At 53.3% G+C, this 25,507-nt stretch overlaps 3 protein-coding genes across 7 annotated transcripts in view; all 3 read right to left on the bottom strand.

Moving 5' to 3' along the window:
• Positions 1-24,624, bottom strand: part of HOXC4 (homeobox C4) — a 37,628-nt gene extending 13,004 nt beyond the window's left edge. For all 3 annotated transcript variants that reach the window (XM_053661951.1, XM_053661952.1, XM_053661953.1), the window contains exon 1: positions 24,565-24,624. The gene's annotated coding sequence lies outside the window, so the exon portion shown is untranslated. The remainder of the gene's footprint in view (positions 1-24,564) is intronic.
• Positions 6,872-9,063, bottom strand: HOXC5 (homeobox C5). The gene is made up of 2 exons (XM_037137596.2): positions 8,610-9,063; positions 6,872-7,915 (listed from the first exon to the last, which is right to left on the bottom strand). The coding sequence occupies exons 1-2, from the start codon at positions 9,061-9,063 to the stop codon at positions 7,701-7,703; spliced, it is 669 nt and encodes a 222-aa protein (XP_036993491.1). The 3' UTR covers positions 6,872-7,700.
• Positions 11,414-24,650, bottom strand: HOXC6 (homeobox C6). Of its 3 annotated transcripts, none has more exons than XM_037137594.2 (3): positions 24,565-24,650; positions 13,311-13,536; positions 11,414-12,590 (listed from the first exon to the last, which is right to left on the bottom strand). In XM_037137594.2, exons 2-3 carry the CDS (start codon positions 13,462-13,464, stop codon positions 12,283-12,285), a joined length of 462 nt encoding a protein of 153 aa, XP_036993489.1. In that variant the 5' UTR covers positions 13,465-13,536; positions 24,565-24,650; the 3' UTR covers positions 11,414-12,282. The 3 variants fall into 3 exon arrangements, with proteins under 3 accessions (XP_036993489.1, XP_036993490.1, XP_036993488.1); XM_037137595.2 differs by lacking the exon at positions 24,565-24,650 and adding an exon at positions 22,490-22,741; XM_037137593.2 differs by lacking the exon at positions 24,565-24,650 and having other exon boundaries at positions 13,311-14,262.
• Positions 24,651-25,507: the final 857 nt, after the last annotated feature.

Here is a 25,507-nt window from a genome sequence, read left to right as displayed (position 1 = left end):
AAATCCTGTGAAGGAGATAGTATCAGAACAGACACACCATTCTGGATTACAGGGACCCATTAAAAGAGGATGTAATTTTCTTGGCCCTGTAGCAGCCTAGTTTCTTTCTTAAATTGAACCTTTAACCAAAAGAGTCTTAGCTTAGGGTCCCGACTCTCTCCTTTTTGCACCTAAAAGGGTTCCAAGCTCTCCAGGCCCACCAAGGGAGGAGGAGGCTCAGAGTGGTCTCCTCAGCACAAGAAAATCCTGAACTGAAGCCCAGGATGATGATGCTTCAGATCAGAAATGCAGCCCAAAGCAACCACACACAGAGAAGGAGAGTCAAGGAGACAGATAAAGGTTACATGGATACTAGAAGGATTGAAGAGATGAAAATCTCTCTTCCCAGTACCTGTTTAGACAACCAGTTGCCCCTATATTTCTTTAACCAGCTTCATGGAATATGGAAACTACAGTGTGAAAAACCCACACTGGCCCTGGCTGGTGTGGCTCAATAGATTGAGTGCTGGCCTGCAGCACACCAAAGGGTTACTGGTTCGATTCCCAGTCAGGGCACATACGTGGGCTGCAGGCCAGGTCCTCTGTGGGGAGTGTGTGAGAGGCAACCACACATTGATGTTTCTCTCCCTCTCCTTCTCCCCCCCCTTCTCCTCTGTCTAAAAATAACAAATAAATAATCTTTAAAAAGAAAAAGAAAAGAAAAATCCACACTGGAGGTGAAGGTTGGTCTCAGACAAGGCTACCACACCATCTACCAGGGAAAAAGAAGTGTCTGTGCTTTCATTCTAACTTGTGCAAGAGTCAGCAGAGCAGGGTGGCTGAAGGTGATGTGGGACGTGGGGGCTCGGTGGTTTTTGAGAAGAGCAGCGCTCCCTCTGGCTTCTCATTCTGATCCTTCCCACCTGTGGCAAAGTCTCCGGATCAGCCCTACCCAGAAGACAAACAAGCAGGAGGGTGCTGACAAAGCCTAGCTCACACTGGGCCACTCCTGGAGGCTTGATGTTCCCAGTGGAGGGCTTAGAGGTCCTGGCAGCACAGCCCATCAGAACTTCAGCCCCTCGGATGAAGGAGGACAGGAGATCAGAGGGGAGAGGGAGGGGAGGAGAGCTCAACCAGAAAATTAACCCTGGAACAAAGCCCTGGACAGGGGGGCAGTGAAGAGAGAGATACCTGTCTGGACCCATGAGTAGGTCGGCTCAGGGCTCAGCCCAAAACTTTCAGGAACCACAAACACTTCTGTCAACATGCCACTCTCTGTGCCATCAGATGCTTTTGTCAGAAATAGTTTCTCCATCTATGGCTTGTTCTGATCTGACCCTTGTAAACACAAACACTGACATCCACACCATCAGTGGGCTGTGCCCTTTGATAGCTATTGGCCAGGACACAGACTCATCCTGTAGATAAAGCTAATGGCTCCTGGGACATTTCCAGAAACAGAAATCAAAAGAGATCTCTTCTTGCCATCTCACCTGTCCTCAAGAATATCAGAAGAGAATGAAAACTTGTGCAAGGTGAGTGTATAGTGAATAATCACAGCCAGAATTGGAATTCAGGGCTTGAGTTCATATCCACACCCTCTGCCCAGAGAACTGGGCCAAAATGGGAGCAATCCAGAGGACACCCTCACAACTTCAGATCCCTGTACAACTTTGACCGACCTCGAGGTACAACTTTGTTATAACTAGAAGACACAAGCCAAAGACTCTCCACAGCTAGTTCAGAGACAGGGGGAGGGGGCTAGAATATTTTCAGCATCTCTCATCTCTGGGGCATCTGAGATAGGGCTGACCCAGGAGCTATAGGGAGTGGTAGGGAGGGAGCAGAGACAGAGACCCAAGTACTTTGGGGCTGATTGGTTGGGGGGGAACCATGTGATCTTGCTTAGAGCATTTCTGATTGGTTGCTTGACCCTTGTAGGGCTAAAGAACTAGGAACAAAATTTAAAGCTTTCCGGGTTGGCTGAAGCACTTTGGCACCTGATTGACTGCTCATCCCCCTCCCCTCCAGAGGCGCCCCCCCCTCCAGTGTGAGCCGGGGAAAGAGGGTGGGAAAACCAAGAATCTCAGGCCCCGTTTGTTTTCGTCCTACTTCCATTTGTATTTGTCCTACAAAACAGAAAAAAAAATGGCTGAGATAAATATTTGAGAGGAGGGACGATCCATACTGGGTCAGGAAGAGGGGGCGCTATTTTTGAGTCTAAGAAACAGAAAAGGAGACACGGAAGTATAGGCCCCCAAGGATGCTGCGTAAATCTGTAAAACAGAAACACACGCACACGTCGCTCTGCACCCCAGCGGAAGGGAATGGGACTGAGAATTGCCCAGGCGTCGGGGGAGGCTGGAGTTTTGCCTTGGTGTGGGTCTTCGCCCCGACTAAATTCCTGGTTAAAGACAGTTAGACTAGCTCCCTAAAAGCCCTGGGGAGGCCAGAAAGAGGGAAGAGTTGTAGAACAATGGCAATTCCCATCTCCCTACTGCTTGGATGGAAAGTTTTCAGAAATCTTCAAAAGCACATACTGGTGGAGAGGGGAGAGTCCAGAAGGGCTGGTAATGAGGAAAGGAAAACTTGAGAGCTAACTTTCCAAACAGCCTGCTAAGGAGAATCCTCTGGTATCCTAACACTTCCCTGGGAATAAAGGAGTGAAGAGGAGGATGGGGAGACGGATTCTTTCCAAGTTTCTGAGGCAGAGAGGAAGGGCGCAGGAAGGGTTCTCTAGCCAGGCGCTCGCGCTCCTCATGCAGGCGACAGGCTGCTGGGTCCAAGGCTGGGGCTCCAGCTCAGACGCCGGTGTCTTTAGGTCTCTGTCTCCTTCCGCCCTCCCAGAGTCTGCCTGGGCTCTCTGTGCTTGATTCCTACTTCTTCCTCGGTCTCTTGGGCGGCAGGGGCACCGGCTAACAGCATCCTTTCCCTGGTCCCTAAATGCATCTCGCCACAAAGCTGGTGCCCAGATTCCCTGGCGCTTCAAGACGGTTCCCCCTACTCTGAGAAGGCACAGACCTGGCTGGCCCCCTCTGCCCCACTCCTCCTCCCTGAGTTGCCCTCCATGGGACCAGCTTCCACCCTGCTTCGAAATCCATAGCAATTCCAGTGGGCCCCTTCAAGGAGCCTGGGTTCACACCTTGTTGCTTTCCTGACTTAGCTACAGTTGAGGCACCAGGAGGGGTACCGCACTCCCGGGTGTGGAGGACACGTGCCTTCCAGGCCTGCACCTATGCTGCTCCTTCCTAGAAACCTGAAGGGAACTCAAGGCTGAGACTGGCCCCTGGGTGCCATGCCTCTGTGGCCCCCCACCACTGGTCCACTCCCCAGAACCCAGGGCTGGGGGGCTCTCTCCTCAGGGCTGGAGGGCTTTCCTGGCCAGCCTAATAAAGACAGTCACCTCCCTCTCCTGCTTATCCTCTACTCACAGCATTAATTTCTAGGCCTCCTGGGCCTAGATTTACCTTAGGCAGGGACTAGGGATGCCAGGAAAGACCTCAAGAGGTAGTGGGAGGAGGAGGCAGGAAACCACACTGGCTCCAGACAGACAAGAACCCCAGACCACTAAGGCTGAGACGGCTGCCCACCCAGGTCTGCTGGTGAGGAAGGAGAGGATGCGTTGGGCCCCCTGGGGTTCAACGGGCCACCTTTAAGATGCTTCTGCTATTTCAGCTTGCAGGCTTTGGGCTCGGAAGTCCCAAATCCCTCCTTCCCCTGTCTCCTTTCCCAGCTGCCCACACTGTTTGGACTCTGGGTCACTGGCCAAAGGTGGAACTGGCCCTTGCCCGGACCAGGGAACCCCAGAGGCATCTTGCATTTGTGCCTAGAGTTACACACTCCTACAAACACCAAACACCCATGTGTCTGCCGCAGTCTTTCTTCCCATCTGAGGAGGGAGAGGGAGTCAGGGAGACCTGGCAAAGCTATAGAGAACCTAGGCCTCTCTTAGCCCCAGCTCACTCACAGCTGGAGGGAATGAGGGGCGGGGAGGAAAGCTCTGGTCTGGGGAAACAAGCTCCCCCATCCTCCTACCTTCCAGCGGCTTCTCCTCTTCTCCCACCCCAAGCTGATGATGCCGGGGGAGGCCTTCTCCTCTAAATGAGGGGGAACTGCCTTCTCTCATGAAGGGGAAAGATTAGGTAAATGGGAGAAAGGGTCAGAGAGAGAAAATTAACTTACAGCGATCGCCTGGGATTCATTTCGAAGATGTAACCTCTCTCACCATCATCCCCAGCGCCGTAATCCCCTCTAACTGCCAGGCCCTCTGTCCTAGCATTAAACCTCACCAGCAGCTGCGTGGCTGGACAGTTAAGATTATATATGATGTAAATATATTGTGGGTTTGTCAGCTCTCCCTACACCATAAAACTTGGTTTAATGACATCACGTGGTCCCCCAAGAGCCACTCACGGGCTTGCCTTCGGGCCATTCACATAAATAACCTCCAAAAGTTTCAAACTCCTAAATTCACATAGAAGCCATGGGTATTTCTCTAATGCTCAGTTACACTAAGAAGCCCTTGTGCTGCTCCTGTGCCCCACCCCCACACCCCCCTGCAGGGTGGGGAGCGGGGGTGAGGGTGGATCCTTATTTATTTACTTACTTATTTCCATAAGGACCTGTCGCCTTCGAGGTCATGTTGATATTTTTTTCCTCCTATTTTTTCTCCTCTCTCCTCTAATTGTTCAGAGTGGGCCGTGTCCCCCTCTTCCCACTCCCCCGGGAAGGTAAGTCACGCTTCTTCCCCTTCTTTCTTGCTGCCTGAGGGGTTGGTTTCAGGGCAAAGTGAAGAGGTAGGCTTCACGGTCTCTGTTTGGGACCCAGAAGCCCCTCCACTGACTCCCCCAGAGTAATGCTAAACCCTGGTACTTTGTGATGGTTACAGGGTTTGGCATTGTTGTGGCTGGTGGGGAAACCCCTCAGACTCCACAGCAGAAGCCTCCGCTCAGGGAGAAAGCAAGGGTCTCGGCTGTACCCACTCCCAGTGCAGGGTTGTGATAACTCATGCTGCTGAATCAGATGCTGGGGCCTGGGCACAGACCTGCAGACTGTGACAGGAGGGGAAAACAGGCAGGCGTGGCTGCGTCTGCCCAAACCTGCCCAACTTCAGCCAGTCCTCCAGTTTCTCCAGAGAAAGAGCGGCTCACACCCTGCGGGAAGGAGGCAGTCGGTGCACCGTGGGGCTGGTGCACCCTGCACAGCAGGGCTGAGCAACATCTCCCCCACCCCTGGCAAAGCCCTCAGTTCCCCCCAGGGGCAGTGCATCCCCTGGGGAGGAAGTGCGGGGCCTAGGCAGCCAGAGAGGCTGAGGCAGGTGATGGTGGGTGCCAGGGCCTCTTTCTTAGTTAACCGTTACCCACTGGAGACGCCAGTGCTTCTCCACGCTTCACCGCTCGCCCAATAGTTTTACTCAGCATGAAGAAAAAATTAAAATAACTCCCTAAAGAAAATTACACATTTTATTTGAGGGAGGGAGAGAGAGAGGAGGTGAGTTGGTGCTGCGCTGTCTGCCGAGTGCTAGTGGAGGAGACATTTTGGGAGCCCCTCTCTGCTCCGAGTGAGTGCAGTGTGGAGAAGTGTGTAGCAATGGGTGCAGCTCAACAAACATTTAGCGAGACCTCCTATGTGCTAGCATGGGGTGAGGAAAGGCTCTCGGGTCTTTTAAAAAATGACAGGTGGCTTAGGCAATAGGATGCAGAGAAGTCAGTCCTTATAATAAATCCAAGGAGCATCAGCATTAATAATCATAAATATTCCCCTTACCCTCCCCAGAGCTTCTCTGCCCCCTTTCTCTCTTGGCTGCTGGAGCAGCCTTCTAGCCCAGCTTCTGAACCTCCCCCTCCTGCACCCTCCCCAGTGTGGAGGGCCTAGGCTTGGCTCCAGGAAATCACCCTGTCGTGGGAGGCAAGAGAGGAAATGCAGTAAAGTTTTATGGACCCTTCCCACATTTGTTTCTCCCATAAAGTACTTCCTCCCCCATCCCATTCCAGGATCCGGGAGCAGAGCAGAACAGAACATGGGCCTACGCCAGCCTCAGGCACCACCTGAATGATCTGTTCCCCCCTTCCCTGTCACCCACCCTCCCCCTACACAAAATCCCAGAGACTGAGATAAATGATGGCGAAAGATGCAACCCAGGAATTGGTCTATGTAGTTCCTTTCCCAGCTAGTTGTCCTGCAGAGCCCTAGGCCCTTAGAAGGTGGGGGGGCAGTCTCAAGATTCCTGCCAGGCAGGTACACCCTGAAGATGGCCCTCCCTACTCACCCTCTGCCAGTACTGGAGAAAGCTGAGACACACCTCCTCCACTTCCCTAGCACCATTTACCAAGCAGCACCAACTCTTTCTGAGGATTCTTCTGAGACCAAATGGGACCCTAGACTGAGGGTTCAGCCCTCTCTCTATTGACCATCAAGACCCCTCAGGGACCACTTAGTCCCGAGAGAGATCTTCAGAGGCTCAGAGGGTCTGAGTCTGAGTATCACAGAGCCACCGGTCCCTGCAGATTCCTTCTGGCATTCATTGAGGGCCGCTGTCGGTCTAGAGGCCTCAGATTCAAGCAGCCAAAGTGCGAATGGAGAGCCTTGGACGACCAGAGCATGGGACAGGAACCTGGGTGTCCTCCCCTCCTCCAGAGGCTCTTCTCAGAGCCAGGGATCAGGGCAGGGGCTCAGTTTCACCTCCCTTGGCCCGAAACCCCAAGAAGCTCCTAAAAATTCCTTTAAAAGATTGGCTCAAAAGTTCTACGGGCCTCTCCTACACCTCACAATCCACTTAGACACTTTTGCCCAAAACATGCCCCAAACAGAGGAGCCGCTGCACCTTTAGTGCTGTTCTCTCTTTGTCTTTATTTGATATGACAAAATATAGTTTCAGGAAAGACCTGGAGTCAATAAATAGTTGTACAATAGCGATGGGACAGGAGGGCACAGAAAGTCATGGCAAGGGACTGCTGGCAGCCCGGAGCATCTAGGACGGCCCGCTGGGGTCTTGTGGCAGGAGATGGCAACAGTTGAGCTAGCTAGTGGTCTGAGGCCATGGGCCGGAGAGGGCATGCAGAGGGCGCAGGCTGGAGAGGTTTCCCAGCTTGGGGGTTGGGGGGAGAAGGTTTGGAGAGCATAGGGCAACCAGAGGGGCCCCAGGTGGGCTTCAATCATCTCCCCTTTTTATTATGCAAATCATTAAAAATGAACTTGAGATTAGTCACTACAAGAAAGCACCCCGAGTCTGGCGAGTCTGGCGCCAGACTCCCCCAGGCATAACCACTCTCTCTCGCCAGCCCGCAGCCGTCTGGCTAGCCTAAACCGGGAACAAAGGAGAGGGCGAAGCTGGAGGGTTGGGGCGCCTGGCCTGCAGCAACCGCAGGGCCCACCTTAACTCCGGCGGGTCGGGCTGGGGCTGGAAGCCTGAGAGGCGGCCCAGGCCGGGTATAGTCAGCGCCAGCCCTTAAGCCACAGCCCTGGGAACCCATGTTCGTCCTGGGGCTCCAGGGCTGAGCAGAACTGAGAGGAGTCAGGACAGCCGGGCAGCCCGGTGGGAGCCTGGGGTCGGCGGGGATGTGGAATGCCCAGGGAAAGAGCTTTTGTCTATGAATCCCGGGGAGCCGGTGCTCCAGCCACCGCCCCTGCCCCAAATTATGGAGAGAGGAAAACCGAAAAAGAAAGGAGAAGGGAGCGAAACGAGCTCGGGGAACTTTTGGCGGGCCCCTGTCCGGCTGCCTCTAAAGAGCCTCTTTGCTTTTCATTTTGGAATCTTTCTTCCACTTCATCCTGCGGTTCTGGAACCAGATCTTGATCTGTCTCTCGTTGAGACACAAGTTGTTGGCGATCTCTATGCGCCTGCGGCGAGTGAGGTAGCGGTTAAAGTGGAATTCTTTTTCTAGTTCCAGAGTCTGGTAGCGCGTGTAACTGGTTCGGGACCGCTTGCCGTCTGTCTCTGGAATATAAACACCCCCCAAGCCAGGAAGGGGTGAATAGCTTGCATGGCCTTCGCGTCCCCACCCGAGCCCCAGGCCCGGTCCCTCGGCCGGAGGGACCGGAGACGAGTCGGGGGAGACAGGCCCAGCGGGCCGCAGGCTGGCCGGGCCCAGCCTAGCCCCGGGAGAGGCGCCTGCGCCCAGGCAGGAAACTTTCCGTCGCAGCCTTCACTCTGCAACCGGAGGGGCTGTGGGATGGGGCGAGAGGGAGACCCAGGCTCGGACCGAACAATGAGCACTCTCGAGATCCGAGCACCGGGGACCCCCCTCCCGCCCCTCCCGAGTCGCTGGAATCCTCCGGAGCGGCGAGCGCAGGCCGAGCCGGCTCCATATGGGGAGGGAGGGAGCCGCGGGGGGATCCCCGCTCTGGAGCCCCGCGCTCCTCACCCTTCAGATCCCTCTATTTTTTTAACTCCCTCCCTCTCCCCCAAAAATTGAATATTGCCTTTTATACACGTTTTGTTCCTATGATCCAATTATGTCGTCGTAAATTTGGGCGCACACAGCCTCTAAGCCTTTTAGTGGACAGTTTTACGAGCCATTGATGCCTGGATCGTAAAATTTATGGCCGCAGGTTTTTTTTCTTTATTTGCCCCGCATGGCCTATAAAACCCAGGCGGACCCGAGCGCGCAAAATGAAGTCCTAAAGTTTACCGTGGCTCATGTGCAGTTTGGTCATCCACGGGTAAATCTGTGGCGGGGCCGGTGGCTGGCTCAGTCCGGCAGACTGCCCTGTCTGCGCCTGCTCCTCTTTGATCTCCCCACTGCTCTTAGCTCGCTCCTCCAGCGCTGGGCGAGCCGCCTTCTGACTGTACATCCCGGGGTTGAGAGGAGCCGCTTCGTCTCTGCCCAGAGCGTGTCCCGGAGCGGCCGCGGCGCTGCAGGCGGGGCGGTCGGGGTGAGCCCGGGGGTTGGCAGCCATGTCTACCCCGTGGAGAGAGTTGGAAGGCGCAGGCGGTGGGAAAGTGATGCTTAAGTCCAATCCGCCGTAGCAGTACCTGGATGCCTGCACCTCTGAGGCCGATCCATAGTTCCCACAAGTTTGCATGTTATAGGCAGGGATATTGGGGCTCTGCTTATAGAATGAATTGGCTACGTAGGAGCTCATGGCGGGGAGGGCCCAAAAAAAATTTCTGCACCCTTTTTGATTAAGGGTGATTTGTGACTCTTTGAAGTTGAGGGGTTTTTTTGTTCTCCAAAGTGCACAATTTATAGGTGGAGATATCTCTTTCTTTATCCTATGCGCTCTTCCCAAATAAGGGAGCCTTAAATAGAGTCACGTGACTCCAGCGGCCACTCATAAATTTGGCTTGATGACCTCCGGGAGGTTAGTGATGGAAGCCGGCGAAACGCATCTTGATATGTTGGCAAAGCCTAACCAAGGGGGAGAGGGAGTGAGAGGGAGAAAGAGAGAGAAGGGGGAGGAAAAAAAATGGTTCTTGGAATTGGGGGTAGCCGGGACAACGAGCCCACAGCGACACCTGGTGCCTACTTGGAGAAATTGCATCCTGGCGCGCTGACTCTCCTTCCAGACCGCTGGATTTTCTACCCTGTAGAGGAGAAGCTGGCCGTTGCTGCAACAAACCCCTGAAATAGCCTTTTAAATTGTATTTAATTTTAAGGAAAGATGAAGCCGCGTTTATGATACACTGAGGGTTTTTTTTTGGTAATGGATAGACCCATCTTCTTTACTCCCAGAGCCTTCCAATCTTCAAAAAAATGGCTGAGAGAAGGGGACCTAGGTTGGGGGCAGGAGACGGGGGCAGGCACTGCCCAGGCCGGACTTCACAGAAGCTTATTTCAGGTTGGAGTTACCTCTCCTTGGATGTCCCAAGGCGCTGCTATTGCTGAGAAGGTGCCTGTCAGCAGGGGAAAGTGAACAAGTCTCTGGAGAGGTAGATAGGATGCCTAGGAGAAGGGATCCTGGGTGGGCCGAACTGGATGGGATTTGGGAGGTCATGAGGCTGAGAGTACTGGGGACTCTGGGATGACCCTGCAGGTGAGGAGCCAGGGTAGCTCAGTAAACCTCCTCACCATGCCAGAGACCCCAGAGTGGCAACAAGGATATTTTCTATCTGGTGTGTGTGTGTGTGTGTGTGTCTGTCTGTCTGTCTGTGTAGAACCAGATACAATGGCCTGGAAGACTACTCTGCATTCCTATATATGACCCTCATGTGGTAGCACCTGTGTCAGACATTTTGGATAGAAAATAGGTGTTAATCGAGGGCATGGAGAAGCCAGATTCAAACCTTCACGAATTTTATATAAGCAGGGCAGAGGACAAGGCCTATTTTGTGCCCTATGGGGGAGCGGCCTCTGGACCAAGACCTCCAGGATCCTGGATCCACAAGGTCCACAGGAGAGCAATTTCTGAGCTGAAAGAATATGACTGGGGGTGGGGTGAAAGGGGTGGGTAGAGCAGAGGCCTGGGCAACCTTAACAGCCTGTGGCCAGGGGCTCTGCAGCCATTCCGCCCCTTCCCTACCCCCCTCCACAAGCCCCAAGTCTTATTCTTTCCTGCCTGCCTCTCCCCAGGAAATCTCCGCCCCTGCCAGGAGAAGGCCCCCTCCCACCCCCCCGCCAGCGGAGGCGCTGGAGAGGGCGCTGGCGGAGATCAGGAAGGTCTGGAAAACTCTGGCAGATTTTTTTTTTTTCCTCTCCAGGAGACCCCCTCACTACCTCACCCCCGAGGTCCACTCAGGTTTCTCTGGCTGGGCTTAGGGAGAGAAGGCCCGAGCTGGGGAAAGGTTAAGGCCTGGCTGCGCTCCTCGCCCGCGGAGTGTGAGCGGAGAAGAGTGAGGAATCAGACTGGGGCTGGGGCTGTAAGGAAGAAGGAATTTTGTCCCAGCCGCGTCAGTCGTCCCAGAGCAGGCCAGAGCTCAGTTTCCAGCTTTTCTTTTTTGCGATGTCCTTGAATCGCTCAATCCGTGGCGGAGGGCTCAAATCCCAAGTCTTCTTTTTCCCCTCCGCTCTCCGCCTCCGCCACGTTTAGCAACTGTAGCCTGGCGCGGGCAGGGAGGTGCTCACGGGGCGCCCCCTCCTCACTCGGAGAGTGGGCGGGGTGCCCTGGTGCCCTGGATAGTGCTGCTTTTCTGGCAGTTGGGGGCTCGGGGTTCAGAAGACGGACCCCAGACTGCCCCAGGCAGGAAGAAAGGCCTGTGTGGGGCTGGAGACCAATTCGACTCACCCCGGCTCCCCGCCCCCCTTCCCCCATCGAAATCCCATTCGGCGTTTTTTTGCGGGGTGAGTGTATTGCTCTGAGTAAGGAGCCCAGAGGGGACTCCCAGCGCCCCCAGGGCGATCACCACAGGGGGAGGCCGAGGCTGGCGCCCGGCTCCGGGAAAGGCGAGTGAAGAGGCTGGGGGCTTGCAGGCGGCGGGTGGACGCGGAGCTCTGGGAGCCTGTTCCAACTTTCACCCTGAGGCCGGCGGGAGACCGAATTAACAGAAATCCCGATATAAACTTTTAAAAATAATATCAGTTTTATTAAATATTCGAGAACGGATCCAGAGGTCGGATTTGTACAGGAGGGTAACACGAGGGGATTTTTTTTTTCAATTTATTTATTTTCTCCTACTGGCTAAACAAACGTCATTCACTTTTTTCTCTCTTTTTGTAATTTTCCCTCTCTTTTTTTTTTCCTTTTAAGATGGGATTGGAACACGGACAGTGCTAAACATAAATATAAATACAGAGACCACAAATACAGCTAAAAATATTCACACAGAAACGGTCACAGTTTGTAATATGCCATAATGACCCCCAGGGTTCTTTAAACACAATTCGCCTGGGCTGGGCATTTGCTGGGGCAGAGGGGCCGGGCAGAGGCCGCGGGGAGGCCCTGGGGGTGGCTGTGGGGCCACAACTCGCCCTCCCTGGGCCTCCTGCCCTCCCCCGCGGCAGGCCGGGCCCTAAGGCCCGGAGCAGAGGCCCCGGGCCCCGGGAGCCGGCTCTCTGCGCGGAGGCGGGCAGGGGGGGGGGCACCTAGGGGGTGGGAGGCCAAGTCCTCATTTGGAGGGACAACAGTGGAGTCTGATGCGAGGTTCAGGGACAGAGCCCCCAAGGCCTGGGCGGGGGAAGGGGCCTGCAGACGAGCCGAGAAGGAGCTAGCAGGGAGCAAGAAGGAGGAGGAGGCGCGTGATGAGAGAGTTTGTGCAGCGAGGGAGGGGGTCCAGAGTTGACTTTTAGGTCCATATCTGACTCCCGAATTTTGTCTTAGAGAGTCAACATACAGCAATTGTGCCAGTGATAAATACAGACTGTGTGGTTAGGAGGGGCTGGGAGAGCGAGGGAGAAGGAGAGAGAAGGGTGGCAGGGGCAGTTCGAGTCACTCTTTCTGCTTCTCCTCTTCTGCCTCTTCCCGCTTCTCCTCTTTTCCGCCCAGGCTGTCGGCCGCGGCCCCTCCGCCGCCCCCCGAGAGCGTGGACGTAAGATTAGATTCCTTTTTCCACTTCATCCGGCGGTTCTGGAACCAGATTTTGATCTGTCGCTCGGTCAGGCAGAGCGCGTTGGCGATCTCGATGCGCCGGCGCCGCGTTAGGTAGCGGTTGAAGTGAAATTCCTTCTCCAGTTCCAGGGTCTGATACCGCGAGTAGATCTGGCGACCGCGCCTCCGGTCCGCTCCATAGCCGACCCCTAGAGATCCGGGCACAAAACACACTAAAATCAGCCAGCAAGGCTTCCTCCGCAGACGACTTAGCCTAGCCAAGTCCTGACCCTCCCAACTTGACCAGCAGCTCAGGCCCCCTTTGGGCTCCAGCCTTCCCCTGTTTGCCTTGCCCCACCCCCACTAGGGGTACAGCCAGGATCTCAACTTCATTCAGCTTCCCCCAGAGGTTGGTAGGTGGTGTGAGTCCCAAAGAATGGAGGGGTGCAAGAACCAGGCAGAAAGCTGTAAATCTAAAAACTGGTTTTTGAAAAATCCCAAACACTGGGGATGAGGGCCCTAGTTCCCAGGGATTCGACTCCCCCACCTCCCCAAGCACCCTAGCTCTCTGGAAACTTCTCCCCCACTTTTCTGCCCTCTCCTCTCCTCCCTTCTCCTCAGACTGACTGGACTTTGGGGGTCCCCCCACCCCCTGCCTCCTCCCCTCGTCCCCTGCCCTGCTCCTGCCCCCTCGGCTCGCCTTGGAGCCCTCCACTGCGTCAGGGGCCAAGGGGGCCAGGCCCCCTTCAAGCAAGCGGGAGGCGAGCAGAGGGGGCAGAAGAGGGGGCCCTGTCTCGGCGTCAGCGAGGAGACGAGCGTGATTGTTTTTATGGGGCCATAAAAAACTCTCTCCGCCCGTTCTTCTAGGGAAGCCGGTCATAAAGCCAGTTCAGTTTATTTAATTTATATCTCGGAGCTGTAAAACTCACCACTGTGCGAATTCATTCGCTGCATCCAGGGGTAAATCTGGATACTGGCTTTCTGGTCCTGGGGCGCAGTCCTGCCCTGCTCAGAACTAAAATCCTGAGCGATTGAGGTCTGTGTGTTATGTCCTAAGGTGTTTTGTCTGCAGTTTGAGAGCATGTCTTTCTCCTGGTAAAAGGAATTAGATCCATAGTCATACGGCCCCCGGCTGGAACTGAACACGACATTCTCCTGTGGCGAATAAAAGGGAGTCGAGTAGATCCGGTTCTGGGCAACAGCCGCTCCATAGGTCGAGAAATGCCTCACTGGATCATAGGCGGTGGAATTGAGGGCGACGTTGGGGAGGACGTCCTGGCCCCCGGCGAGGTGGCAGGATAAGGAAGGGTTAGTGAAGTAGGAATTCATCCCTTTGCCTTTACCTGGTCGGGCTATGATTTCTTTAATATTTATTTCTGTCTCCAGTTTGTACTCGGAACTAGATGGTTATAGGGACGGCTCCAATCCAGGACAGACAAAATGACAAAGTCAGCTGACCCCCTTCCAGCCAATCGCAAGCCAGATGTCAAGAAGGGGGAAAAAAATCGCTTCTGCTTCTGTTGATTCCCTAGTTGAGACTAAGTGTGTGCTTTGAAAGTAAGACTTGGATTTCTTTAAAATATATATACGTAAGGGAACTGATCTGGAGGTGAAGGAAGGGTGAATGTCCGCAAGCAGAGCCTTGGGGCCCAGGGAAGGAGAGCTGCACTCCCAGGAAATCCCTCAGCCCCAGCTAACTTTGCTGTACAGTGGCCAGAGCCAGGGCTGGAGAATCCCTGTATTTTCAATCCGATTTCATCGTTTATATCTGCCCCTTCTAAAATTACATCCTGATTTCTCCATGGGAGAAGCCCCCTCACAGCTCGGGGAGGGGGGAATCCCCAGAAATCCTATAGGAAATCCTGATTTGATACTCCATGAAGTGAGTCCTCACCACCAAACCAGTATATTTTCCCCCCATAATTTATTTAAAAAACCAAGAGCAGGAAGAAATTGCATAAAATATGGTGCTCAGAGTAGGAAGGGTGTGGCTGAGAGTCCTGGATGTAGGGGGCATGAGGGGAGCAAGCAGGTCTCAAGGAGTGAGGGTGAGACCTCAGAGTGGAGTGGCAGAGTTGAGGTGGGCAAAGGGACCAGGCATCCGCCTTCCTCTTCCTTTTGGCTCCCTCCTGCCTCTCCCTTAGGACTCTCTTTTTGGGCAAACTCTGGCAGCATTTTTGCCTAAAAGGGAGAATGTATAAAAATACAATAGAAAAGGGAGAGAAAGAAGTAAAAGGTGAAAGAGTGAAAAGGGAAGGAAGAAAAAAAGAACTCTGAGAGTCTTTCTAGACACATCAACTCCTGTTTATGTTGGTGAGAATTTATGATTTGGAGCCAGCGAGGGCCAGTGGGGTAATTCACATAAAATCCAGGCAGAAAGAGAAGGCTGGTGGAGCTCTGATGGACGCTTAGCGTCTTGCAGGCTCAAGCCCTTGCATATGTCAGAAGGCCCCTGCCCCCTCTGGACTCTCTGCCCTGCTAAGGGAGACGCCCCTGGACCTGAGCTCTGGAGCTCAGAGGTTCCAGCAAAGTGCTCGTGGGGAGCTCTCACCCGAGAGCCAGCCACACCTGGTGGGGCCCAGCCTCCAGCCACCCCTACCCCTATTTCTTTCCACCTCGAGACTGAGAAAAAGGAAGAGAAGGTTAGGAAAAGGCAGCTCTGTCCGAGGCTTCTGAGGGAGCGGCAGTGGGCAAACTGAAGCAGCGGAAGGTGTGCAGATGGGGTTTTACTCCTGATTAATCCAAACTTAATTTGCTATTGTGACACAGACTGAACATTCTTTGAGTTGACGGAAAAGGGGCGGTGGGGCAAGAGAAGGGAGCAGTAGAAGCTCATATTTTCCCCTCATCATTTTTTTGGGGGGGGGAGGACTGGCTATAACAAGGACCCGGATGTCGCCGGATTTTATGATCTTTTCCTTCTGTGTAACAAAGCGGAGTAATCAATGGGTAGCAATAAAGCCATAAACGGGACTACGCTGGGAAAAAACTCGTTTATTCATCTTCTGTAACGTTAAGGTTTCCCTGGAGTGTCGCTAGGGGGGAAAAAATAAAGTTTGGAACCCAAAAGCAGACAGTGTGTAGGAACTGGCGGCGACAACATGTTAGTTAATACACGAAGCTCCTTATCCGGTTAAAGAGTTTTCCTGCCAAACAATTTGTGTTGGCTTTTAAAAAATAAAGGTTCAGTCCTTCAGAGAGGAAAATTGGTTGGTGTTTAGCAGGGTAGGGGAAGGACCCCTGTAATTACAAAGGTTCCTCCTGTTGGACCGTACTTCCCTCTCCTCAAGGAGGAGAAGGTGAAAGGGCAGAGGAGGGTTCTTAAATTAAGAAAGAAATTCCGAGATGAGCTGTCTCATTTTGGGGTGACATGGCAGGTACTCGAACACAGACACCAGCCTGAATTGCTTTCCGCTCTAGAATCCAGCTGTCCTCCAATTCTCAGCATGCCTGGACAGAGGTTTCCAACAGCTGGCTGGGGCTCCAGGCCCCCTGGAGGGCAAAAGGGAGAGGGAGAGAGAACTAGGGGCGGGGAGACCCAGGGGGCTGAGCTAAGGAACATGTCAGTGCACCCCTGGACACAAGTAACTGCTCTCAGAGTTCCCAGCCTCATTTCTGCCCTAAGGGTAGTGGTGTAACATGTAGAACAGGCCGAAGGAGTAAACCCCCCCTCCCCATTTCAGAGAGAGATTGCTAGAGAGATAAATCATGTCAGTGATATTTCCTTCAAGATATTAAATTGTTGCAATGTACAACAAATTGAATGATGGAAGATAGGATGTCTTAATGAGGTTTTGCTTTCAATGAGTGTCGATTTTCTGTGTATTTTTAAATCTCTTTTATGGGTGGGTGGGGGAAGGAGGACCTTGGAAGAAAGAAGGGGCTTCTGGGGAAACACGTGCTGCAGCTCCCCAGCAAAGATGCCTAGATTTCCTCGAGCCCCTCCTAAACCACGTCTGGAGGGGAAAGGGGCCCCAAAGTTGGGGAGAGCTCCTTTGGGGCCTAAAGGTTGTGGGCGCGGGGGTGGGCGACCTGAGGAGCAGAATGTAAGTCTCAGCCCCGGAAAGTTAAGTGTTTTATTACGTCCCTAAACAGAGGGCAGAGACTGAGAGATCTTGCCGATTTATAATGAACAGAAACCAGCTGCTGGGGGGAAAAGGCAGAAATGCTGGAAGGGGGAGAGAAGGGGAAGCAGAAACACAAATAATTCCCCCCAAAGCTTAAAAACTTTCAGCAAAATTAATTTCCAACACACTCTCCCCCATCACCTTCCATTCCCGAGGAAAGCAGCTTCCTTCTCTCAGTTAGATGTTTAATTATGCAGCTGAAATTTGCTGGAAGGACTCTTCGCTCCAAGGGGGAAGAGCAGGTCAGATGAGCCCGATCTTCCCCCCATTGAATTAAATTTCCCTTTTCTCATTTCATGTTAATTTCTTGCCTTTTTTTTTTTTTTTGCAAAAAAATGACTGTCTGTGGGGAGAAAGCTGGGACTTGGGTTTTTCTAATATATTTATATTTTCCTGTTAAATTTGTCTGAAAACAATTATGGAAACTCATCAACAGAAGCAAGAACAGATGTTTTATTAAAACTGCAGTTGAGCTCTGTAAATATGCACAAGTCTTGGGGAGGGGGGAGAACTTGTTCTTTGTTTCTATAAAACAAGCCTAGAGAATCAGAGAGCACCCCCATCAGGCCCCTAGGTCCCAAGTTGCTCTGCCCTTTCGGCCTCCGGAGTCAGGCATTCCAAGGGGGTTTGGCTGCGAGAGCAGATTTTTGCTTTGGGAACTGTAATTAGTGGATTCAAAAACAGAATTCAAAAGACACAGAACAGAAATAAAGGGGGAAAGTTGCCGCTTGCTGCTCCAGTCTCCCCCCACCCCAATCCAAAACACATGCTTCTCATGAGGACTAATTACAGGAGAGGAACTTACTGCAGGCATGCCAAGGGCCTGAGTGGGGGGCAGTCACTGGCCTGGAGTCCCCAAGGCTAAGGGTTGTACTGGAGGCTGAGCACTTGAGGGTTTTCCAGGGTGAGTCAAGCACTCCTATTCTGTCCTTACCCCGCTTCAGGCTATAGGGCTGGGGCCTTGTGTACCTCTGAATGGGGGAGCAGGTGGGTGGGGCTGGGTCCTGGCCCAGAAGGGGTTCCTAGGCAGGCTCACCTTGCTTGCTTTTGCTTTCCATTCTACTCAGGGAAATATATTAATTTCTTAGGGAAGGGTATCTGAAGTGAGAGGGATAAGATCTGGAATTTTTATTTGGGGGCAATCTTTTCCAAAAGTCCTGCTTAGTTTGTGTTCTGCCAGTCTTCTCTCTCTCTCTCTCTCTCCCCCTAGGTCCCTCAACTCTGCGTGGATGTCTGTGACCCACCCCGCCTCACGTGCAGATACCCACCCTCCATTCCTGGCTCCCGGCGCCACCAACTACAGCCCCGCGCCTCTTCCGAAGGCTGCTCAGGGACCCGGACCGGACACTGGAGCCGCAGGACTCAGCGCTTGGCCTGGGAGCTTGGCTGCCTGGAAGCAACTGCAGCTGCCTGACCCACCCGGCCAATCCTGATTTCCAGAGCCAGGGAGGAGCGGTTGCCCCACCGGCCTCTTTTGTGCCACTGGGCAAGGACTGAAATCCCTCTTGCAGAGAAAGCTGAGTTTCAATAGTTGTTCAGCTCACTTCACAATCGCACTGTTTGGTTAAGGCTTTGCTGTTCTGCAGTGACTGTTCAGTTAGCCCGACTGGCTTATGATTAGAATTTTTATTTAAAAATGAAAAGAATAAATCCTACTTCAAATGCCTAGTGTTTTTGTGCATGAGCTCCTTTGATCTCCATGGAATCTAGAGTCAAAGGATTTCAGAGTCTCTCAGTCCACCGGAGAACCTGAACGTAGATAACTGGGTCTGCTTGCGAACATCAAAGAATATCTCACTGTAGGAGCCCCCAGTTTCTCATAGATGTGGTGAGAGAAGTTGTCTGAGTGCATACCTCCCCATATACATGTTACACCCCCCAAAATGCTCCTTCTCTTGACAGAGTTCAGGCATGGAGACACTTGGAGAAACGTGAAATTCGACACACCTAACCTGGAAACGGATTCCATTTGGGGGTGCCGATATTATGAGCACAGGGCCCAAGCTGGCCAGCTGAATAAAGTTGGGGGTCCATAGGGAGGGGGAAGGAGGATGAGGCCAGATGGGGCATGTCAAGTGCCTGAGAACTGCCTCAAACACCTCGGAGGCCTGGGCTGGCGACTCCTCTTTTGAGCCGAGAGGTTTAGAGGCTACACAAGCTGCTTTTGCTTTATTTGCCATTAAACAGGAAAAAAAAAAAAAACCTCATCATGGAGGGGCTCTGCTACTCACATCATATTTTCTCTCCTCCCTCTCTTTTTCCAGATTTCTGCCTGACCTTTCCACTTCATGCTGCCACCGTCAGCAGACACCAACTCCCACATCGGTGTTTGGCTTCTCAATTCACATCCCTGGCTGAAGGTTAAAAGTAAAATAGGTCCCAAGCATCTCTGTCCTATCTTACTCAGTCCTGAGCCCCTGTTGGTTCCCTCTGGAAGAAACCATTTCTGGCTTTTGGGGCCTGGCCCCAAGCCTCCCAGCTCTATTCCAAGCTGATTATCAGCTGAGGAGGGGCATGCAGAGTCTTCAGGGATGGGGATGGAACTCACGCTGCAGTGACATTTCAGGGAGGCAAAGCAGCTTGGTCCATGAGGAAAAATGAGAATCCAGAATATTCAGCATATTTTAGGCCCCCAGAATGAGGCCAAAGGATCCCCAACCTCCTGACTTCTTCCACGTCCCTCCATACTGAGCCAGCACAGCTTAAACAAATTTTGGAGGCTTATGAGAATTATAAAATTCAAGAACATGGCATTTATGACATCATAGTGAGTTGTCATGAGGAACTGTAAATGTCACAAAAGTTATATGCAGCAGGAGTTTTGCGTGGGGGCCCCTGACTACCCTCACTTGTTTTTCCTTTCCACCTTCTTCCTCTGGTCTAAGTTCTCCCACTTAAAAATGAAATGTTATTATGTTCTGGAACAATAAGCCAACAATGAAACATAGTCCTCATTTCCCTATAAATAATTTTATCCTTTATTGTTTGCAGAACTGAAAGAACCACTTAATCTGTGCTGGTAAAAAGAGATAGAGGTGGGAAAGGGGGCATTTCAGAAACGAGAATATTACTGACCTCGATGATACTCTTTTAGATTTGATAGCCAGGAGCAAAATTAGAGGCCAACAGTGGCCTCTCTGACTCTACACCTGGCGGGATTGGAAATTTATAGGACTTCAGCGAAGGGGCAATTTAATTTTGTAGGATTTACTTAAATTCACAGCTATTTTTGGGGGGCCGAGGAGAAGGGAGAGTGAACGACATGCTTTATTCAGCTTTGCCAATTTGCCAACATTATTCTGATTTAAAACCCAACAACCTGTGTCTTGGGGAAAACTCCTGCAGAAAGGAGTGGGGGAGAGGGATGGGGGGGCTCAACTTTCTCGGTGACTGCAGCCCCCTTAACCAGTTGCCACGGGGAAGAAAAGCTGGAGGCAAGGGAAGGGCTGCTGGAAGTCTCTCCACCACTAGGATACTGGAAGAGGTTTATGGTGTCCCCATAATTCCCCCAACCCTATAAACAGCTGTCCTATCTTAGGACAATTTCTGCTTTCTCCCCTCAGAAAGGGAGAGTGAGGGAGGAGGTAAGGGCTGGAGCTGGAGCAGGGTGCTGGAAAGGGGAGGGAGTTCAGGATAGCGCTGCACTTTGTTCTCCTGGGTGAGTTTGCTGGTTTGGCGGGTTTCAGACACAGGGTGGCAGCAGACAAAACAAGTAAACAACTCCTTACAGACACAATAAATAGGGGCGGCTGTGGTGGGGAGCCGTGGCAGAGGCCGTGGGCCAGGGGAGGGGCACGATTTGGGAATAATGTCACCCCAGCACTCAGGGGTGCCTGAGGCCTGAAAGCTCAAAGTCCCTTATGGTGGCAGGGGAGAGAAGGTGGAAGAAAGCTGCATGCTTCGGCACCCACAGCATGCCCGGACAGGAGAGTTCTGGGAGGAACCTGACTGCCCAGGAATGGAGAAAAATGCTGCCAGCCCCTCTCCTGTCCTTACTTTATTTTATGGGTTTTTTCACGGACACTTAATTGTCCTTCTTGTTCTGTCTTTTTGTGGCCCCAGAAGGGAGAAAGGCTAGGAAAGGAGGCTGGTTAATTGCCTGCCTGGGCCCACACTCAGTGGGCCAGGCCCAAGGCAGCCAGACCCAGATTCTCTGGCACTGCCCCATCGGCCTTCTCCCTGGCTTAAGCAGCAGATGGAATTAAAACAAAGTCCCATTAGTAACCAGGTCTGGGTATTTGGGGAACTTAGAGAGCCCCTTATCTGCCCCACAGAAAATGCAGGCAAATCTTGGGTCTGGTAAAGGGACAGTGAGGAGGGCTGGAAGATAGATGGTCACTGAACCACTACCCATTCTGGCACCTCATCCACAGGCCTCTCCAAGTACCCTAGCCCCAGCTGCCCCAGACTACTACCCAGAGACCACCATATCAACCTCACCAACCCAGGAAGTCTCTAAGCACCAGGGTGCAGCACACTGCTCCAAGGCCCACATTACCCACAAAAGAATTTCCCACAGAACTCACTTTCAACACAGCTGGGTTCCCCTGGTAAAACAGTTTCTGAGTTTGGGAAGTTTTGGGGGCGGTGGGGAGAGAAAGTGGAAGAGATCAGTATTTCCCTATCCCAGCTGCTTGGACAGCGAAGGTATTAAGGTCTGAGAAAGCCTTTGTAGCATCCGTTGGTTACTGGAACCCGCATACTCCGATTCCAGCACGCACACATTTCAGCAGAGTACAAAGAGAGAGCCTCCTTGGTGCACCCAATGCCTCCCTGAGCCCACACCCATCTAGCAAGAGTTAACAAAATTTTGCATGCACATAAAATGGTGTTTGAGTGACTATAGGCATGGTAATATACAATTAACCAACGATGAAATATGAGTCTGTATATATTCAAGCAAAAGTCTGAGTCTGTACATTTGAGCCTGTATATAATGTGTGTAAAGCTACCAAGTCTGGTTTTGGAACACAACAGACAACCCAACAAGGCCGCCTTCTCCAAACAAGGTCGCATTCTTCATGGGGATCACAACTGTCAAACCAGGGAGAGAAAAGGTTTGCTCTGCCCATTTCTTCCAACCAAGAACTGGCGCATGAAATACAACCTACGGCAGCAGGGCTGACAAAGCCCCTCAGGGGCAGGCCTGAAGGGTCCAAAGAGTAGGCTCAGAGCTGAACACCAGCGGTCAGGGCTCCAGGGAGTCTTGCCAGATGCAGACCCACAGATTCAGCGCCTCTGCCCAGCCCTAGCCCTGGGTGTGCTGAGTCCTTGAGCCAGATTCTGTCCTCAGCCGCCCTGGCTATTATTAGATAATCACTGCAGTGCTCTCCTGCACTAAGGACCATGTCTACAGGGAATCTGGCCTGCAAGGCGGCTGAGAGTTGCCACTGGTAGCTCCTCTTGTGTTACTGTTTGAGCGCCAGAAAGGGAGAGAAGGAAGGGAAAGAAAATCGAAAGTAAGGAGGGAAGGAGGTGGCTAGCGTTTTGGGCCGGGTTTATCCCCCGGCCAGGCTAGAAAACTGGAAAACCAGGGCCGCTCAGTGCTGCTACACTTTCTCTGAATCCTTCTGTCTCCTGAGGAGTCTAGGGGTGAAGGGCTTGGGGGCCTACAGAACCCTACCCAGGAAGAGACAGAAAATCAATTGATAAAAATATTATACAAGGACATCTTATGATGGTGCTGTTAACTGTCAGCCACGAACCCTAACACACTGAAGTCTCACCAACAGCACATTTGGTTAGATCCCCCTGTATTCCTAGAGAAATACCCCCGCCCCTGCCTTGCACCTTCAAAGGGAGGGGGCCCTCTAATATCCCAAGTGAATCCCCACTGGCCCGAGTGGTCCTCTCCAGAAACTGTTTCCCCGTGGGCGAACAAAGGAGACTTGTGCCCCCCACCCACACACACATACAATACAGCCATCTGCAGGGGCGGGGGCAGACAAAATATAGGCGAAAGAGAGAAATAGAGGCCTCACCAGTCGGCGGTTCCCACATTACGCCAGGAGAAAGGCTCCCATTTTCAGGCCTCTGGGGCCCATCCACTGGCCCACAGTCCTCCCCTTGCCCTTTTCAGGTCCCACAAATTCGAGATCTCGGTGGCCGCTGCCTGGCTCCCAGGCTAGGAGCGCCCGGGCCGCGCTGGAGCGGCAGGAGAGCGCGCGGCAGCCGGAGCAGGCGGCGGGCTGGGCCCATTTGGGGAGAGCCAAGCGCTTTTCTCGATCGTAAACAAGGAACGCGAAATTAGCCCCTCGGCAGACGCCTCTGCCGACACACAAGTCCTATGGGGGGGAGGGGGAGAGAAAATGCCATTTCTTCCCCCAGGAGAATACCTCAGAGGCCTTTCTGTCGTCTATGAAAGGGGAATTTTGGGGGCGCAGGAGAGGAAGGGAAAGGGATTGTGGGGGAGGGGAATGAAGATTCACCGTCAACTCGAGCCGAAGGGGGTTGATTACAATGCAGCCCAACTATGTTTTTAAGATTTTGATAAAAACAGGTTCCCTCTCTTCCCCGTCCCCCCTCCACCCCCAGGCGACGGGTCAGGGTTTAAACAGGAAATCGAGGAGCGATCCCCTCCCCCACTCGGGCTTGCCAGAGAAGCTCAGCCGCGCCTCTGGGAGAGGATGGTGGGGGCGGGGGTCGGCTCTTAGCTCGGACTGAAGGTGAGTCTGGCCCCCAGACTCACAGCCCTCTCGAGGAATATGCGCCCCCTCTCCCAGCTGTGGGGTGTGTCTGCCTGGGTATGTAAGCCGTTGCGTGTACCTCGCCCTTTATCAAACAGAAGCTCACGCGCGTAGGGGCCGCCTCGGACCCAGGCCAGGGAGCAGGGCGGGGGTCATATATTAAATTGCAACACATTCAGGGCCACGTACATTTGGAAGAAATTAAGCCACTGTGTTATCAAACCATATGTGTCGGGTTAAGCCTATACAATACGCCATTAGCACCAATCATTAGGAAGAGCCCGGGCGCCCCAAACCCTCTGGGCCGCCCAGTTCCGACTTTCTACTCCCCCGAACCAGCCACGCCTTGAATCCTCACGGCCTCCACTCGCCCTGGAGGCCCGGCCAGCCAGCGAGGCCTGGGCCTGTCCCCTGCCTGGGGCCTTCCCAGTTCCCACCCCCGCCTCAGACCGGGCTGATCCTAGCTCAGAGCAGCCCGGTCTGGGGGGTGAAGCAGTCCGGTGGGTACCCTGGGTGAGGTGGTCGCTGCTGGGGTAGGGGACGCTGCGCCGGATGGGGCGGAGGAGGCGGAGGAGAGAAGGCAGGCCCCTTTCCTACAGGCACAAGACGAGTACCACGTCGCCCCCCGCTTCCACCCTCAGCGTAGGGCACCTCCCATCTTTCCATCCGCTCGAGTGAGGGCGGGAGCAGGGGGTGGGCAGACGCTCTCCCCTCTGCTGACGCGCACCAGCCACCAGCCTCCCCCTTAATTGCCAATTAACGGGCCCGCCGCCCGCCAAGCCGCGCTCTCTTCCTGCTCAGCGGCCCGGCCCTGGGCCCGCACTGCGCATGTGTGAGCTCCAGTACTCGCGTTCTCCGGGAGGGAGGGGGCTGCGGAGCAGGGAGGGGGCACTGGAAAGTTTGTTTGGGGGTCCGGGGTCCGACTTTGCTCAGGGGGCAAGGGTTACAGCCTAGAGGTTCTTTCTTTTGCCCTGGAGTTTGAGCTTCTGGGCTACCTCCGCCCCAGTTGCGTTAGCCAAGAGGCCGCAAATCTATATAACAGGTAAGGACACTGTGGGCACCGGGGAGCTGGTCGGAGCAGTAGAGCCCGGCCTTGATCCCCACAGACGCAGTCCTCTTGCTCCCCCCGCCTCACCCCCAACTTCGGCGCACAGCGACATCAGGACAACACACTTCTCCCACTACCATATTCCAGTTTAAACCAATTTCTCCCCCGTCCACATTTTCCCCCCATTATTGCCCACGCGCCCACCTTCTCGCCAGCCCCCTCTCCTCTCTAACCAAGACCAGCCGCTGCTGTCCTTATCTTGAAACCGCCACCCAGCTACGGACCATTAGTTACATATTTGAACCAATAAGGAAACACTTACCGGGTGCTGCTGTCACTCTCCCTCTCCCTCTCTCTCTCTCTGCCTCTCTTTCTCCCACTCTCTCTCTTTCTTGTCTTCCCTCATTCTGTGCCGTTGCAGAGCCTGTCTCAGCTCCACACACATATACTTTATAGAAATTTAAAAATAAAAAAGAATAGTCCCAATAATCAAAAAGCCAAATAAAATTAAGGAGAGTTACAAGAAGAGGGCAGGAGGGAGAGCCTGGGAGAGGGGAGGGGGAGGCATCTGCAGCTCCCTGTCTCAACTCCCGCTCCCGCATTCCTCCTGCCCCTTGGGGGGCCAGAGGGTCGGGAAGGGAGAGAGAGGTGCCCTCAATTCCTGCCTCTCCTCCTCCCTCCTCCCCAGATGCCCCCAGCTTCCGGCAACTCCACCTTGGAGGAAAAAAATTAAAGGGGGGGGGAGAAAGTAATTATTAATCAGATTAATAAAAAAATACTAGTAATGAAGGGAGCGCCCAGCACAGGTTTCCCTGGCAATGGTTAGGCTCTTACAGGGAGGACTGTTCTGCGGAGCGCTCGGAACGGACAAACCACAATAAAAAGTTCACGTTCATGGATGGAATCCACATGACTTCTTGTGGCCAATCCAACTTGTGAGTCGATCGTAAACTTTTATTACTCAGCTGTAAATTTTCTGCAAACAACCGGGAATGCAATGCATTTGTGTAGCGTGTGCAAATGGGCGCCACGGTCGCCATGTTTACCCAATTCTCTCGGAGAGGGAGCATCCCCCGACTCCCACCGCACCCCCACCCACCGCCCACTCCCCAAGGGCCGGGCTGCTGCAGGCTAGCGCGAAAAGGGCAAAGGGAGACGCGAGAGGAGGGAGGGAAGAATTCTGGCGCTGAGTGGTCTGCCTCCGTTTGCCATGCCGAATTTTAAATATTTTCCTTAATAAATGGGGTATTAAGGTTGGGTCTGGT

Source organism: Artibeus jamaicensis, unplaced genomic scaffold (assembly GCF_021234435.1).
Source record: "Artibeus jamaicensis isolate MK-2021 breed Jamaican fruit bat unplaced genomic scaffold, CSHL_Jam_final contig_233, whole genome shotgun sequence".
In the NCBI taxonomy this organism is placed as follows: domain Eukaryota; kingdom Metazoa; phylum Chordata; class Mammalia; order Chiroptera; family Phyllostomidae; genus Artibeus; species Artibeus jamaicensis.
Note: the sequence above shows the minus strand (reverse complement) of the source record. Positions and strands in the feature narration are given on the sequence as shown.